Raw genomic sequence first — 18,445 nt, forward strand, 5'->3', positions numbered from 1 at the left:
CATAATTCTTTAATAGCTGCATTCATACAAATAACACATAACTATAGATAGCAGAATGTCATAGTTCCAAGTTAAAGAACAGCATGTTTAAATCTTGTTTGCTTTGTTACTGACTTGTAATCGTAGAGCTGCGTGTGTTTTGAACATGTTTACAATATGAAGTTGTAATTGTCAATGTAAATTTTTTACTTCAGGTCATAGCAACAGGTGTTGCATATTTAAAATCCACAACTCTGTTTGTTTGACAGTATTTGGAAGTTTTATTGATGTGCGTGTTTGTAGTTTGTATAGCCCATGAGTACTTTCACTTAGGTCTAGGATATGTACCGCATTACTAAACGGTTGCAAGTTTTTGTCCAAAGAGGAAAAAAACGTAAAATTACATTCATTAAAGCCACATTTTCAACATGCACCAATCTAGGATTTTGTGTATTTCACAAGGAATAAAAGACTATAGTTTTTCTCATATACTTCATCATTGAGGATTACATAAAGATCTTGTCTTGATGAACACAATCTGTCTCTCATTTCGTGGGATAAGTGTCTCGTCACACCCCTAGTACATAACTGTCAAAATTTTTGGTACCAAATTCCGGGAGACCCGCAATCGGGGGGCCGGGAATGGTGGCTGGGGTGTTCTGAAGGGCAAATAGGACACCCCTCTGTTATAAATATTTGTACTTCTTTTAATGACTTAATAAAATTATTGTAAATCCATATATTTAGTCAAAATAATAACACAAACTGTTTCATGCAGCGCACATGGCCATGAATCCATGAATGGTACATCTGCAACGTAGATCAGTTGTTTTAACTTTGTTTATTAATTAGCAGAATGTTTTTAGTTTTTATTTACACGGATGGATGGATATAGCAGTGTTTTCATATTTCAGTTATTATTTACAAGAACCGCTTATGGTCACAGTACGTGAAATATAGAAATGAACTCTATATAAGAGGTCTTCAGGTAGGTCCCGGGACCGGAGGACTTACATGAATGAAATAGGATCACATCACAGTCAGGGAGGCAGAAGGCCACTTACAGTTTTTTTTTTGGCAACTTGTTTACGGACTAAATTTGCTGTGGAATATGTGCCGACCAGGTCGGGTCTGGTGGGTCCAGCCTGGTTCGGGTCCAGTTTTCAAATACTATTCGGGTTTGAGTCGGGTTCCGGTGGTAAATTTATGATTTTTTCGGTTGTGCATGGGTCCGGGTCCAAATTCATTAGATGGTTCCAAGTCAGACCTGTGTAGCACATTCACAGGTCTCTTCCGGTTCAGATACACATTTTTGGACCCGTGAAGAACTCTACTCTTTATTACCTGTTTTATTCAGAGTTGTCTGCAGAACACAACACTTTTTTTCCAATCAAGACATACTTTTAATTTTTGGGTGAACTATCCCTTTAAAGACTTCATATTCTATTTTCCATGGAGTTACACTGCAGTTAGTATGGACTGAAGTGTTTAGGCTTTCAAAACAAAGAAGCTGCCGAAACCATCAAAAATATGGTATAAAATACAAATCTTTCATTCAAAGTATTGTCAATTCATACTATATCTGAAAAAACAGAGCAACATATTGTTACGCCATTCTAGTAGTATGTGAACTGTCTCTTTAAGACTTCAAAATAAGTTGAAGTTCACAATAAAGATTTGTTTTCAGTTTTAGCCCATATGAACTTTCATGTAAGAGACTGTGGGAGCTGCAATAACGCCGCCTCTCAAAGGGTTTTGAGCGTTGAGAAACTCTTCTAGCAACACTTCAAAGTATGATTTAATGGAATTAGGCGGTCAATAGTTAAGAGGCTGGGGAGCGAAATGTCAACAGATCTCATCAACAGAGAAAGACGGAGGAAAGAGTCGAGAAACAAGGCGATGTTACATAATATATTACATTAAGACGGCGGGTTAGTTTGTCCTCTGACTTTCATTCGACTGCTTGACAGTGCCTGAGAGAATGCTCATAATTAAAAAGGGTTTTGTCCGCCATTCTCTGTGGTGTTTTACAACTGGTGTCACTAACGCAATTACATCCCTAGAATGATTCCTCATAAGAACATGATGTACCGTGGGGAAAAAGAGACTAAAGCAGAAAAAATAAGTTGATAGGTGTGAATCTTTCTCAAAAACATACAACGAAGGAAAGGTTAGTGTGTTTTTCAATAAGTTTTTGTTGTGAAGCAGGAGCTCTTGAGATCAAGAAAAGTGGAGATCACAATTATCACTTTTTTCATAGCATTATGAATTAAATTAGCACTATTTTTTTATATAACATCTCCCACTTTTGGTAGTATTCTAAGAGAACCACCACTGCGGTGACTTTGTAGATTAACTTGGCGAACTTCCTCCGTTTTTTAAGACATTTTATTCATTTCAAATATCCAATACAAAGTAAACAGCATCTCAATTGATAGCACATGATGATGTAAACATGATTTGGATTTGCAATAAACCCACAACTGATGAACTATCATCATACAGTGTACTTCTTACAGTAACTAGAAAAACTGGGTTATAATAACTAGGTACTAACCCTGAACCCAGCCCTAAATCTAAACTTATACCATGTGGTTACCTTATACTACCCAGTACTTTCTTAGGTAAGTATACTATAGGTACACGTACTGTAAAATAAAGCGCAACTGAAAATGCTGTAATGAAAAACTCACCATCTAGTATTTCCTAGCCTATATAAATGTATTTGTTCGGCTGAACACAAATGAAGATATTTGGAGGAATGTTAGCAACTGACAGTTCTTGGGCACCATTGACTACCATTTAACTTTTTTCTACTGTGATAGTCAATGGTACCCCAGAACTGGATAAAACATTTCCTTGTAACGCCACACTTTGTAACAGCATATCCATAGCGCTTTGAGAAGCACCGGCGAGGAAAACAAACGAGTGTCTGTTTTAAGCTTTAATTAAATATGATGTCTCAATTTGAGTACAATTGCACTTTACCGCAATTATGCTGCATTTTACGGAGACCAAGCAGAAGATGGAAAATTCCCTCAATGGCTGTTGACGCTGGCAGAAAGCTCATTAAAAGACAGCAGAAAACTGTCGTTTTTAAGTAAGACTTTTCCTTAGGCCCCTTGAGGACGGTCTCACTGTAATTTATCACAGACACTAATTATGCAAGGTTTAAGGCACACTTTTTTCAAAGGGGTGGGAAAAAAAAGAATAACAACAATAAAATCATCACCAGAACCAGAAGCCGTGGATAAAAGAACCATATGGGGAAAAGGTGAGTGCTGCGGAATGATTAGAAGACACATTTCATTCGCAGAACCGAACGGGGAACCGAGCTATTTCTGTTCTTTGTTCCACGTCCAAGCATGTGTGTCTTTTGAAATGAGAAATAAAGAGCTGAAAACCTGAAGAAGTGTCAGCTCGGGTTAATTTTGAAATTCCTTTTTCATCAACGTCTTCTGCCTAATCACAGCGACGAAGGTGATTGTTGTTTCGTGCCAGAGAAGCTGCAGTTGTCATGGAAACAGATACACAGCCGGAGTTTGCCGTGTGAGGAATATTCACAGGTCACGATGTTAATTACAAGGAGAATCGAATGATAAACGGGCCATAGTATCGATATTGTGTTCAGTGTTCCATGCACCGCTCATAAATACGTTTACGTGGAGAGGGGACACGTTTTGTAAAAGAACAAACTGGTTAAATCAAATAGGGAACATTTTTTGTTTTGTCAAAATTGTGCATTTTCTACAGCTATTTGGTTTATACACGGCAGTGACTGCACACACCCTGGTATTTATTTAAGAAGCATTTGTGTGGAAAAAAATCAACTTGGCGCATTAGTTAAATGAATGAAAAATGAGCACAGTTTGTTCTATATGCACGTCAGTAAGCACCTGATACAATACTAACAGTGACTTCTCATGCATACCTGCAGACATTGTTATCAGAGGAGAGGAGGGAGGCAGTGTGTACATGAAAACAACATTTGTGTCACTGTGTGACAAAAATACATTTTTCAACTGAGAGATTTTCATTTTCAGCATGAAGTCACACGGAGTGATCCTATTAATTAATAACCAAATTGTTTATCTGGGTTTATATAAAAGTTAATTTTGCAATTGTGAAATGCATTAATTCTATTTGTTTGGAAATGGTTTGTCTTTCAAAGACTTACCCATCAGGAATTGATTGAGTTATGAAATTGGCTGAAAATGTAAGTTGCATCGCTGTTATTATTTTCAACAAATAAAGCATTCACAATAAAACGATCAAAGTGTATTAAGGGCACTTTAAAGGTCCAGTGTATGCACAATGAAAACAATGGCACCGATGTATTTTAGGATATGTCAGGGCAAGCTGGTTTCATTTTAGACAGCTCTAACATTGAACTTGGTTTGGCACTAGTCTTATGCCCTGTCAGGGAAACTGCCCCAGTGTCTTAAAGCTTCCTGTGGAATTGTGGGTAGATACGCAACAGTGGCATCCCCACAGGGCATCTGAAATGGACCGTGGCCAGATATACTCTGATATCAGAGGGGTATTCATTATGGTCACCAGAAGTGTTAGAAAATTGAAGCTGATTTTTAGAAGGTGGGCCAAAGCTTCAATGTTATGGAGACTTAAAATAGACAGTTATTAGCTTTTATTCATACACAAACTAACCGCAAACTGAAGCCATTTGTCCACCTCCACAGTCTTCAGTAACAGTTAAGTGTATGTGTGCGAGCGTGCGCCTGTGTGCGTGTTTGTTCGGTAATTACAGAGTTTCGTGTTTCTCTTTGTCAGTGAATGAAGTGCCCCAAGTACCTGTTTCCATCACTTTGCTTTGAGTCAACAGAACCCAATAAGACCTGTCAACATCTTCATTACCTGAGTAAGGTGAAGTACAACGTCCACTTAGAGCACAACGACTCTGGATATGATGTTCCTCCACCCAGGTTGTTTAAACTGTTGACACAGTGTGTGCAGCACACCATAGTCCCTTGAAATCAATTCAAGTCACTCGATCCGCAACCAAAGGTTAGCTTAACATCTGTCTCTGTCACACCCAGTGAGTTAATATTGTTGAAATACACCATTAAACTATGGTGTAAAAAAATAAGAGTGACATAGAAAAATAATAATCGGTTCCACAAAGAACCATTTAGTCGAAGGTTCTTTAAAGATCCATCTCTTTCTTACCTTTTTATGATCTGAAGAACCTTTTGTGAAACAGAAAGATTATTTGGGTGTTAATTGTTCTATTTCAAACCATTTAGACAAAAAAGGTTCTTCTATGGCATCGTGAAGCACCTTTATTTTGAAGACAGGATTACAGTTATAATAACTTCACATTATTTATCAGCTGCTGGGTTGCTGTATGTGCTGATGACAGGCCATTTAAAATAGTAAAAAGAAATGTTTTCGGTTTCAAGTCTTTAATATGTTTCACTAGCTAATGTGATGTTGCCTGTGTGCGTGCGCACACTCAATTTAAAATGACTGTTAATAACTTCACCTTAAGCTGCATATGGTATTTTTTAGTCTGTATTCCTTTGCCATAAATATGATTTGCTATATATGTAAACTCTTGCTAATACAATGTTTTGAAGCTTTATTTTTTAGCACATATTAAGCAAAATCTAAAGAGACTGTAATGATATAATACAATATAATATTAATAGTAAAATATTTGTATGTGGAATGGTTTCTCAACATGAAGTATTTGTCATTTTACTGTAATAATGGTTTAACAGCCACAAAATAATTTCTGCATGGCCCTTCATTTCCATGTCTAATGGAAAAATAGTGACAAGTCCTCAATTACTGAACAGCCATACATAGAATAGAAGGAAATGTAACTATGAATTCATTTTCTCAGTGGGTTTTATTGAGAAAATGAAGCCGCCAGTTACCTGGTGTGATTTTATCTTGAACAATTTAGAGGTGAGACTAGTGCTCAGTTTCATCTGAAAAATAATGATCCTACACAAGTGTGAGGTGGACATGGGTCTTTGTTCTTGGAAGTTACTCATTGATTTTGGATGCTGATTCCATCATTGGTGTGCTGGTATCCTTGCTAGAAATTTTAACTAGATTAACCAGCAATATGATCTGATTTATAAGCTCTGGTTGTGGCTCATGTTTGTACTTGCAACTGGCGTGTCAACTACACCAGCGATACCCAGCGTACGACTTGATATGCTGAGGTGCTTTGATATTCTTTTATCTACACTGTCAAAAAGAATTCTATAAACTGGAATAACAGAAATATACCGTTAAATATTTGTTCCCCCTGCAAAATTATAGGATATAAGGATATATATTAAGTTTTATCCCCCATTTTTCTGGTAAATGCGTCGTCTTATTCTGTCCGTTTTTTTACCGTATTTCAAAAATAAACTGTAAAAAATAATTCTTGTAAAAAAAACTAAAACGTATGAATGTTAAATAAACTGTTGCCTGTTTTTCTTGTAAATTTGTGGTCTCTTTCTCTAAACTTTTTTGACTGTATTTAAAAAAATAATGTGAAATTACAGGGTTTTTTACGGTGTAAAATTTTCTCTTTGTTTCTCCCCATTTTAGGAATGTAGGTTGGGAAAACATTTATTAAAACATGACAAGGCTCATGAGGGGTCTTTGATCACACTCGAGCCCCTCTGTTCATGTTCATTGTCAACTAGTGAGTCAAAACCTCGCAGGCTGTCTCGCTGTCTGTCTCCATAAGCAGCTGCCTTTTAATCATCATTTAATCTTAAATGTGAGTGATAAAATACTTGACAGCAACCAAGCACCTCACATGGTAGACTCAAATCGCAAGACATTATGGATCAGATTTGACTAAAATACACAGGAAGCAATTCTAAACAATGGGAACATGTTCCACTGACACTTGTCCATTTTATCTTTCAGCGAGAAGACTCGAATCAAAAACACCAAAGGGAAAGTTCACCCAAAAACGGGAATTTTACACCATTTCAAACCTGTATAACTTTATTTCTCCTGCAGAACATCAAATAAGATATTTAGAAGAATGTTGGTAACTGAGCAATGGCTGTACCCATTCACCATGCAAGTCAATGGGTTCCGCCGTTGTTTGGTTACCAACATTTTTCCAAATATCTACGTTTGTGTTCTGCAAAAGAAATAAAGTAATACAAGATTGTATGACAGTACATGGGGATAAGTTTTCATTATGCCCTCTGTCACTTTATCTCTTTATTTGGTTTAAAAGGTTGCAGTAATGAGTGGTGCAACGGCTCTAGAATTACATCTGTAAAACCATACAAAGGAAATCCATCTCTCTGAAGAAATAATTAAAGCATGCTGCTTTAAGGACACAAGAGACTATCCCTTTGGTGCTATGCAACTTCAGGCCTAGCTGTTAAATCTCCTCCTTACATACACCATAAACATGATAGATGCCTCGGTTAAAGTCTTTTCAAAAGACCATCAAAAACTGAGGCCTGATTTATATCTCTGCAGTGTATTTTGGCAAGTTGTAATACTAAAACTCATCTATGCTGTCTTAACATATATTAAATTCTCAACATAGTCTGGCGTTTTTTGTTTTGCCATGATATTGGTTTCCTGCGCCATAAATCTGAGGGGTTTGATGTGTAACACAGAAATGTCAAGTCAATATCATCAGAGAGAGTTTAAATGAGCAGATCGTACTGACACGTATCTTTCATCTACGGTTCTCTGTGACAACTCCAAATGATTCATATTTAATAGCCCATCCATTTCACTCTTCAAAGGCTTGTAACCGGCTTCACAAGTGGGATGCAAATCATTACACTCCTGAGTTTTATAACAAGCTCTCCAACAGAGTATCTCTCCATCACAGATATAATCTAATCACCTCTACTACAAGGATTCATTTAACGTAAATGTGGTCTCATCTCTTTTATAAATGTTATTATTTGGGAAACTGTGAAAGGGAGAACGGGCAGTCAAGGTGATGTTGGATTCTTGGGTTTGTTTACAGAGGTGGGCGACGCGCGCAGGGCTGCCAAATTCTCCTGCAGTCGCAGTGGGAGTGTCGAGTTAGTTCCCCGTTGTGTCTGGATTCTGGCCATCTCAAACTTCTGCTCCCATCTGAGATGTGGAAGGAACCAAACAAGGTCAGTTATGAGTATATGCTTGAAGGGAGGGACATTGCATTGACACAACCTGATGGTGTATACACCGAAAGCATCAAAGCGGTGTGTCACTTCAGTATGTTCACTAGCACAACATATAGGAGCTGTGAGAGCAAGGACAGAATTTGACAACAGTACTATACTATAATGTGTTTTTGGGAAGTTTTACCATGGTTCTGAACATGGCACAACCAGAACCAAGGACCAAAATTAACAGGTTTACAAAGATTGATTTTTGCCCTATGATCTGTTCTTTTTATAACGTGAGATTAATAAATGAGGCCACAAACACGGTTTCTATCTGTCATACACAAGTCTTTCATATTAAAACGAGTCACAAATTGTGTTTACGAGTCACCCATCCTTCACGTAACCGTGGTAGAGTTTGCAGATAAGATCTGGCACCTGTGATATATATAAATATATATATATGAGTCTCAACAGGTCTGAGTCCATGTAAACCGATATCGCTAATCCTTACTTATAATTCATCTCTGCACAGTTTAGTCGTTCCAGAGACTGGCGGTCCATAAATATGGTGTCACACTAGGAGTAAATAATGCATTATCTGTTCCATCCATCTCATGAACAGAATATAGCCGTCCATCTGTTCATCTTGGTGTAGGTCATCGTAAACAGACCAACAGGATTATCTCGCACACAGTAGGGAATGATTTGACCAGCTTACCTCCGAAATACCTCTATAAAAGACTAGCTGTCATATTCTTATGGATAAGGCTATGAAACAACTTGAAAGAGAGTAAATTTGGGTTTCCTTTTTAATGTTCTTTTGTGAGGAATGTACAACAGCTCTCAAAATATAATATTGTAATTTCAGTGTGAAATATTAAAATTTACAACAGTTTTGAAACCAACAAACCCACTCATTGTGAAAACACGCATAATTGGATTTTGACTCATAACCTGATATTGCCATTGTAATGACTTTCTCGTGTGATAACTAGCTCCCTGTTTAGTTATTTAGTCATTTTAAACGTGTTCTGAATTGTCGGAGAACTGCAGAGCATTTTTACAGTCCTTACGTGCTAATTTGAGACACAGCCCATAAACTTTCTCTCTTACAATCATAAGACTTTCTACAAAGCCACTTTTACACTCTATATATACAAAAACAGCCCTGCAATAGAAACGATGGCAGTGTTCTCCCGCAGGTGTGCTAGGCTCAAACATACACAAAACTCCCTCAAACTTCATCATCCCGGAAGAACCGTGAACAATTGAGCAAGAAATGGAAAGGGTGATGCTAGATCAACTCGCTTTCCAGCTGTTTGGAGGTCAGACCCCTTTAAATCTAAGGACCGTAGGGGAGAAACATATATAGATCTCCAACCACTCCCCCATATACTCATCTACAGTAAATTAAGTGGCACACCCCCTGGTATGTCTGGTTATTATATTGATGTTAGCAGAGAACTCTGCAAAAGTCATTTAACGTAGTTGTACTTTGTAGGGCAGAACCTTTCGAAGAGAAAGCGAATCATAACGAATAGAGGCAGATGTATAATATAGCCTGCTGCAAAACAATATTAAAGCTCCTTAATTGCTAGATATTGTAGGTTTGTACTACATCCCATATACCGTTGGAGCATAGTGCAGATTCTCGCAATATGAGTTCCTGAACCGCTACTTTAATGCTGAAATAAATTCACGATTAATATGAAAATTATAGATGAAGAAATGCATTGCACCGTTCATCTCACTGCCGTCCGAAACCTTGCATCTCCATATTTCATGATTTAAATATTTTGTCATTAATCATTATTGTTAGAGCCGGATAGTAACTGATCTGGATTACGTCATCAGATTCCAAAAATCAAGTACTTGTAAATGTGTTTCATTTTAAAATACTCTTCATCAGAGTACAGTTACTATTTTATTGTTTCATTTAACATTACATAGATTACATTACAGATTACTATGCAATTTTTTGATGAGCCTTCCACTTTAACCATTAAGACAACCAACCCAAGATAGCGAGCCTGACTTGTTTTTGTTTACAAGCATATATATTCGCTATGTATTGTTCAAGAACAGTGTTAATCTTCACAATCTAGCCACAATAATACTATGGTTTGCTTGGTTAGTGTAAATCACAACATTCATTGCGAAACCGCATTAGCCGTACATCCAAATCGATTTGTGCTACTGAATTGTCCTTGCCCAGCATTCACAATATATCAAGTGTTTGTTCACAGAGGTAATACATGTGAAAAATATTGACATATTTTTCATTGTTTAAATAGGATTTTGTATTAAATAATCACAAGCACAGTTGGGTGATACATTTAATCATCTGTTGTTTTGCGACTGTGTACCTGTCATTTGTAATCCATTTTCTCTGTTGTGCACATTTATATTTGCTATTAACAAACCAATACTAATGTGGTTCTAATACATGCAGGTATTTATGAATCTAAATGATCTATACTGAATACTTTTTGTTTTCCCCATCACTGCATGAATATTACATTGATTTGGTATCTACACTGTATGTCCTTTTTTTCTATTCGTAAACCATTTTTATTGTTTTTTATTTGTATAGCAGTCATTCAGTATATAGGCATTTGAATAACTTCTAGTACTTCATGTACTTTTATAATTTAATTTAATATCATTTTAATGTTTTGAAATTTAACAAGAAAAGGGTTGTGGATACATAGATACACCAGGTAAAGATAAGACCGGGACTAGAAATTTAGCCATGTAGTTTGTAATCATTAACCTATTACAATTCCCAAGTAACAAATAAAAAAATATTAAGAAGTGCTTGTCAACTTCGACAACACAGTATTTGTTCATTAAAAAATACATTTCCGAAAAAACAGTGAATTTGGACAATCAAGGTTTTGGAAGGACAGGGATAATGTGTAATGGCATATTTTAAAAACCAGTTAAAGGTGTGTGTTTTTTATACTTTTTCCCATCTTAGTTTAAAGGGACATTTCACCAAAAAATTTAAATTCTGTCATCATTTAATCACCCTCAAGTTGTTCCAAACCTGTACACATTTATTTTTAGAAAGATATTTTGAAGAATGTCAGTAACCCAACAGATCTCATCCCCTTTTACTGCCATAAGCAGGGAAAATCAATACTATAGGGGTCAATGGGGAACGAAATCTGTTTGTTTATTGACATTCTTCCAAACATCTTCCTTTGTGCTTAGCAGAACAAATATATTCATACAGGTTTAGAACAATCTGAGGGCGAGTAAATGATGAAAGACATTTTTGTACCCTTTAATATTTGTAGACGACTATTGTATATATTGATCATCCCAATAAGTGTAACCAGTTTGACTCCCAAAACTCTATTTGAGGGTCCTTGCCACAACCTAAGATTTAAGAACATTAGGGCCTATTGTTTTGTAAAAGCCTTTTTAGTGACATGAAAGAACACTTAAAACTAAATAAAAATGTTTAGAACAATGTTGGGAGTCTTGTAAAAACACAGCGGATAATTTATAGGGACTCATGTGCCATCTAACTTTTCAAACAACTCTTTGACGAATACATGTAAGGTCACCTCAGAGACAAGAGTTTAAAATAGCCTGTCAACAAAAAATCCGAGGCATTTCCGGACCGAACACTCCTTTTTGTTATCTCTTAGTTTGATCACTCTACGAAAATACCATCGCATTCATCAAAGTCGGAAAAAACGAAAAATGGGTTTTGAAACCAGATTGAAAATACGTTTTTCCACATCATTAATAATGGAAAACTGTTTAACTGTTATTTTTGCTTTCAGTATTGTGATAAAACTGTGTAGGACAGACTTTACATTTCCTGTTAATAAAGTAAGTAAATAGAGTGTAAATGGAGTAGATCAATCAGATTCTTCTGAAAACTTTGTTCTCCACACCTATGTTCTTTGAGGATCGGTCAATACCGCACTAACTCCTGTGAGCAACTATGATGTTGCTCAAAGTTTTTTTTTGCCACTGTGGTTGATTAACAGCACATGAATGCAATTACAATAATGTTTGTTGTCCACACGCTCGCTTTGCGCTCAAACGCTCAAGAATCATGGGTCTAGTTCAGTGTATCTGGCAGGAGCACTAGAGACTGTCTACTTCCGATAAATCTGTGTGGCTGCCTCCCAACATCCATAAAACCCTTCACTCCTTTTAATTATAACAGTCTGCAAGTGCCGGGAACAAGCCCGGTGTAATCCCTCTTTTGTCGAAACTTTCTTTTCCTCACACCTTGGATTTGATTCTTAATAGAGACTACCGATGCACTTCCAAAAGCAGCGAGTGTAAAGGGGACCTGAATAAATCATAGCAGTTTCCCGTGTCTACACTTTCTCTTAAATTTAGCGACAGCCTTTGAACTAATCCTTGCAGGCTGACGACTGATTATTTATTCATCTGTTCGTTTGAACAGTACTCTCATTATTGTACCCACAATGCCCTTTAAAAATAAGCAAAAAGCTTCCACGCTCCTGCCCTCTCCTTCTGCACGCATCGCTTTCAAAGCGTTGTCAAGTGGGCCAAATCTTACTACGGCATTTCTTGAGAAGTAAAAACCCTCCGAATTATGAGGGCAAATGAATGATGTACGCTTTCATCCTGTATTATTGAGTTTAAAACATCAAAACGGTATTTTTAGCAGTTGATACTAATACCAATGCATTTTCTCAGTAAAAAATATTCTGGAAAATTTCAAAGCAGCATTGGGCCATTGGCTCTCCTTTCAATTTATAAACAGATCGTTTGGGTTGGAATTGTATGCGAGATGCATTTATCCGGTTTCGACACAAATCAGATTTTTCCTCTGCCTTTTTACATCCCAGTCTATAATATTCTGATCAAAAGTATGTTTTGATAAAGCAAATATTTTTGTCATCCTTTCAATGTACCGTATGAGTTAGTTGTGTTCATTTCTGGTGGTTGGGAAGACATATTACGTGGAAGCTGTTACTGGAAGACAGACTGAACTCAATGACTTTGATAAAGAGCATGAGAGCTGCGAGCTGCTCCTTAAAAATGTTGTTTTTATATAAATAAGAAAGGGTCTAGCAGATAAGAAAGACACAGAAAAGCTGATGAATAAGACCTTCATTTGGAGAATGGGAGAGATAGCATCTGTGGTTCTTGAGACGGCTGCACTTCTGGGAAGCGGAGCAGAGGTCTTTTTTTATAGAATACTTCTCTGTCCCTCTTACGGCAGTAAAAGGTTTAGATTGGTCAGTCTTTTCCAATCAGCAGAGCTGAAATCTGATTCTGTTAGACTACCAGAGCTCAACAAACAAATCAACTGCATATGAACCGTAGGCCAGATGAGTTAGCGGGTGTCAAGTTCTCTGTTCTCTGTCAAGGGCCACATAAACATCTCAATAACCTTTTTATTACAGTACGTGTATGAATACATATGTATGTACCAGAGTTATTATAGCTTTGTTTCATATTTATGGTAGTTGTCTTTTTTTTGATTTGTTATCAAGTTTTCATTTGATTATTTATTAGTAAATTTTTCTGTCGCTACAAAAGTTCGTTTTTTATTTTAGCTTAGTTTTTAGTTCAGTGAACAGTTTTTACTGTTTCTGTAAAGTAAAGTTACAAGTTTTTCATGTTAATTTACACCCTTCTGTTAAATTTGCAGTCTATTTTTCATAGCTAGATATTGTTTTATTTGTGAGAGAAATCACTCAAATAAAACAGTAAAATTCCATAAAATGACAGTGTGTTTTCAAATAATAATTTTAATGCCTCCGAGGCAACCCTTTTATTTTTTTAGTTTAAGATCGATACTTTTAATTGATTCAATAACCTTGGTTTGTACGCTTGCAGTGTACATGGTATGGATGCATATGACGTATGAACATGTGGGAACAAAAAATTAAAGCCTAAACATGGTAATAAACAAAGTGTCAGGGTTTTATTAAATGATTGAAAGAACAAGGAAACATGCTGGTGTAAAATTGGCAAAAGTACAAAAGGTCAAATGTCCTTGTTTACACTGAACGCACAAGATGCTCTTTGGAATATTCTCAAATCATGCTGGGATTACATCGATCATCAGGGTTTTTAACAAACCAGTAGAATCAATGCCAGCTAAGTAAACGTTTTCACTAAAACAAAAAGGAGGCAAATGCAAAGCATTAAGAACCAGAACTTTCCTAAGCAATATCAATTGCTAAAAATATAAATGATTTAATATTAAATGTTAAAACTCAAAACGGAAACATTTTCATTGTGGTCAAATCTGGATAACAAGCAGATTGAAAGTGACTTTTACTCTTTGGATTTCTTGGAAGTAAAAAAAATGGTTTATAACTGTTGGAGACGTCACGCAGAAGAGGTTGTATGGAATTGTACAAAATAAGATTAAAATGACCACATAGTGAAATATTAGTAATGCACAGTTTACCATAAACATTCATTTCTTGTCATTCCCTCATTAAATATTCTAATATAACTTGAGCTACTCTTTGGATTTGTTTCGGCAGATTTTGAATTGCAGTTTAAATGTACACACGTGGTTTTATATGTAAAAGATAAGAACAAATTTCTGTCTAGATTGTTCATAAACCATGTTTCGGTTGTCAAGTAAAGAATGATTTTGCGACTGTATTTTACAGTTTTTTGTATAATTGCCAGTATAAATGTATGTTGCGCAAGTGTTATAGAGTTACTGTGTTGCATGCAAGCATATGAATAGTCCAGATGTGGAAAGTGGAGACAGTTGGATCGAGTCAAATGTTCTAATTGGTCTTAACATGATGCATAATCAGCTTTATTGCAAATTATGTCCTGCATTTCTATGAAGATCACAGTTACTGATGGAGCCATGTTCCTTCATGAGTTTTTGCTTTATTCTTATGGGCCAAAACTAAAATGTTTCCCAGATAAAAGAAAAGAAGCAGAACGTGTTCAAATCTGAGACACAAAAAATTGCATTCCGGACTATTGGTATGTAATGTAATTGTGTGATTTAAATCAATAACATGTATACATTTTAAAATCTAGCTTAATACAAACACTTGTTAGGCCCATTACATATATTTGTATACGCAGACGGGTCTTTCAGTTAAGCTCGCAGCTACTCCTCACAGTTTTCACTTCAGAAAAACAGGTTTCGTTTAGACACGTTTGACAGCGATAACTGTAAATTACTGCACTCTGCGTTGGAACGAGTTACGACACTCCCACTGGCCCGGGGACACCAGTCATTTCCATTGTGTTAGTTTCTCGTGTTCATAAAGAGCATATCTTGGAATGAAATAGCAATTATATTCCATCTCCATGTTTGGCAGAAGAGCGGAGACTTGCTCTATGGCTTTCTGCATCATAAATCAAACAGGCTCTTAATTATGTGAGCTGAATGAGTTGACAGAGGCCTGACGCGACCTGATCTGTCTTTTCAATACTCGCTGGCACTTTTATAGCCACTAATAATGGAAAACTCACTCGGAGCGGGGCGGACTGATTCGGGTGGCCTAACAAGAGTTGGCGATTACATTGACGGTTCTGACCGCAATCGGTCTTAAGGCGTTTGGAAGCTTTTAATGTGTTTAACACACCTCCTGGATTCGGGGCGTGTGTATTCCCGCATTAAAACGGTTTTCTTTGGTCATTAGAGGTTTGTGTGAAAAATGGTACAGCTCACTCCGAGAGGAAACATCTAGCCCTGCGTATCCACGATAAGCCACGACTCAACCGTGCATGCAAGGCATGATAAACATGCCTTTGAAACATGACTTCCTGTGACAGTAGCCGCTCTAATTTCCCATGATTATAGCCCTATCCATTACTTGAAAGAGCGGTCCAGGGTGTGGTCTGTGTTGTGTTGCGCAAGGATAAATTCTGAAGACAAATGGAGATGGAGGTCCCAAAAACAAGCATGCGATTTCCTCAAATGCAGTCAGCTTAGACGCTTCACGTCTGGGGCCAACAAATCAAACTAATAAGCAACGGGGTAATAATATGCAACCCTCTAATCAGCCAGCGGTCTTCTTTAATGACAGCCTGGAGATATAGCGTTCCACCTTTCAAGACAAGCTGATCTCGAATGCATACGTGCAAGCAAGTAAAGGCAAAACCCAACAGAGACCACAAATCGACTGGAGGCCTGATCTCTTCTCAGAGCAGAAGCAGTTTCATTCTAGATGGAAATAAGATTTGTAAATTTGGATGTGAGTGCATGTGTGTATATAGAAATCAACGAGGGCTTCTTAATTCATCCGACATGGCCAACATCTGGACTGGGCACACTTGTAGATGGAGTATTGAGTCAAACTTGTTGCAGAAGGGCAGCTCCTTCAGCGTCCTTGATGTGTGGGTGCAAATCTCTGGAAGTTCTCACAGCCTGAGGGGTTGTTTTATTTCTCATTTGCTGTTAATCCATCATCTCCTACGAGTCACGCAGCACGCTGATTGATTCTGTTGCCAGGTAGCGTATTGCAGGGACTCTGGGATAGTGTGAGTTCGTGTTTGTGTTCGCATTTGCACCAGAGAAAACAAACACCTCAGAGAACGAGTGCGAGCCGTGGAAAATTGGAGACTGATCGCACCCGAGAGAACAACTGCAGCAGGCCTGGAGCTTATTCAGATAGAATTGGAGAATATTGATATATCTGACAAGTTTAATAGGCTTCTGTGACTGCTAAATATAGGTCTGTGAGATTTTAAATTGAGGTGTGTAATTTTTCTGATGTTAAAATAGTTTCTCACATCCCAGCTTGAGAACATATAATATATCTTAGAACAGCGTAAAGATTCTGACTGCCCAAACCAGCTCAAAGAGATTTTTCACCCAAAAAGGAGAATTTTGTTATCATTTACTCGCCCTTATGTCATTTCGAACCTGTATGACTTTCAGAGGATATTGTGAAGAACATTGGTAACCAAACAACATTGGACCTCATTGACTTCCATTATATGGAAGCAAAACCACCGAGACATTTCTCAGAATATCTTCTTTTGTGTTCCACAGAAGAAAGAGTCATATAGATGGAACGAGATGAGGGTCAATAAATAATGACAGAATTTGTATTCTTGGTTGAACTATCCCTTTAACAAAGCAGCTGTGGCTCAACCAATGGTATGATTGTTGGAGTGGGGTCCATGTGTTTCTCCAATCAATGGAAGTCAAGGACTTTATAAAAAGTAATTGCTGTATTATAAGATGACCCAACAAGATCAGAATGTTAATATAATTTATTTCGATAAAATTGATTTGCTGCAGTAGTGGATGGAAATACAGTATGGACTGTGTTTCTCCATCACTCTCTCACTCACATTGAGGAGCACACAAGCTCTTAAAACATTACCATATTAAAGTTACAATCATGGGGAAAGAAGTGGCTGGGAAAACAGATGGTCTCGTTTTATGCAGTTGATATTATGCAAACCAGACCCTGAGGCTTGCCCCTATTTTCCTTGCTTTAATTGGCAGACTTGCGTGTGGTGCCAGACAACACAGGTGGCAAGGTAGCGCACTCTCCTGTCATCTCCAAAGAGAGAATTATGCATTTAGTTATTTCCTCTTCTGCACACAGAGGGCTTAGTTTATTCAGATTTATTTTCAGATTTATCCTTTAATGTATACAGTGGATAATTAATTGTACATCAACAACTAACTAATTGAGGGTCAATTTTTAAGTGCTACATGAGGGATTATGTCACTTTAAAATAATATCAATGACTAGGAGTGAACGGTTGGATTTGCGGGTTGCGCTTTATTTGACAGTCCGTGTACCTACATGTATAGTGTACCAAAAAAACTACTGGCTAGTATAAGGTAACTACATTGTTATAAGTTTAGGTTTAGGGCTGGGTTCAGGGTTAGTACCTAGTTATTACCCAGTTATTATATTTACTATAATAAGTACAAAATGTACATGCGAAACAGGACTGTAAAATAAAAGTGCTTCTGAATTGTTAATGGCTACAGTGTTAGCTGTGTGTAAGTACACATTATGCAATGAGATTGTACTGTAAGTGTGTTGAATTTATGTAAAATTTGATATTTTGAACCATAAAATTATCTTGTGCCTTTTTATAATGAAGAATATAATGAACTTCCATATGCAAATAAAACCTTAATTTTGAAATTGAGTAAATGTATATGATGTAATAAATGTAGTGTTATAATTAAGTTCCGAGCACATTTAAAAAGTATTACTTGTAAAAGTAATGCTGTATCTGAATCATAACCAAAGGTGGATTTCTTTCAGCTTGATAGAAATGGCAGCTACAAAAAACAATCACAAGTTGGTAGAGGCAGGTACAGAACTTGGAGCAAGGTCTTAACCAGCCTGTTTTTATCAAATTTTCTAAAGCTCACCAAGGTAACCTGGTGCACTACAACTAGTGTC

The 18,445-nt window shown here is 36.9% G+C and overlaps 1 protein-coding gene across 2 annotated transcripts in view; it reads left to right on the forward strand.

The window, feature by feature from the left end:
• LOC306912149 (uncharacterized protein) overlaps positions 1-18,445 on the forward strand; it is a 125,728-nt gene that overhangs the window by 97,402 nt on the left and 9,881 nt on the right. For both annotated transcript variants that reach the window (XR_013788304.1, XM_079488027.1), the window contains exon 3: positions 7,952-8,087. Coding sequence is in view for 1 of the 2 variants with exons in the window: in XM_079488027.1 (XP_079344153.1) it covers positions 7,952-8,087 (136 nt within the window). In the remaining variant the exon portion in view is untranslated. The remainder of the gene's footprint in view (positions 1-7,951; positions 8,088-18,445) is intronic.

This window comes from Barbatula barbatula (genome assembly GCF_947034865.1).
Source record: "Barbatula barbatula genome assembly, chromosome: 23".
Classification (NCBI taxonomy): Eukaryota; Metazoa; Chordata; class Actinopteri; order Cypriniformes; family Nemacheilidae; genus Barbatula; species Barbatula barbatula.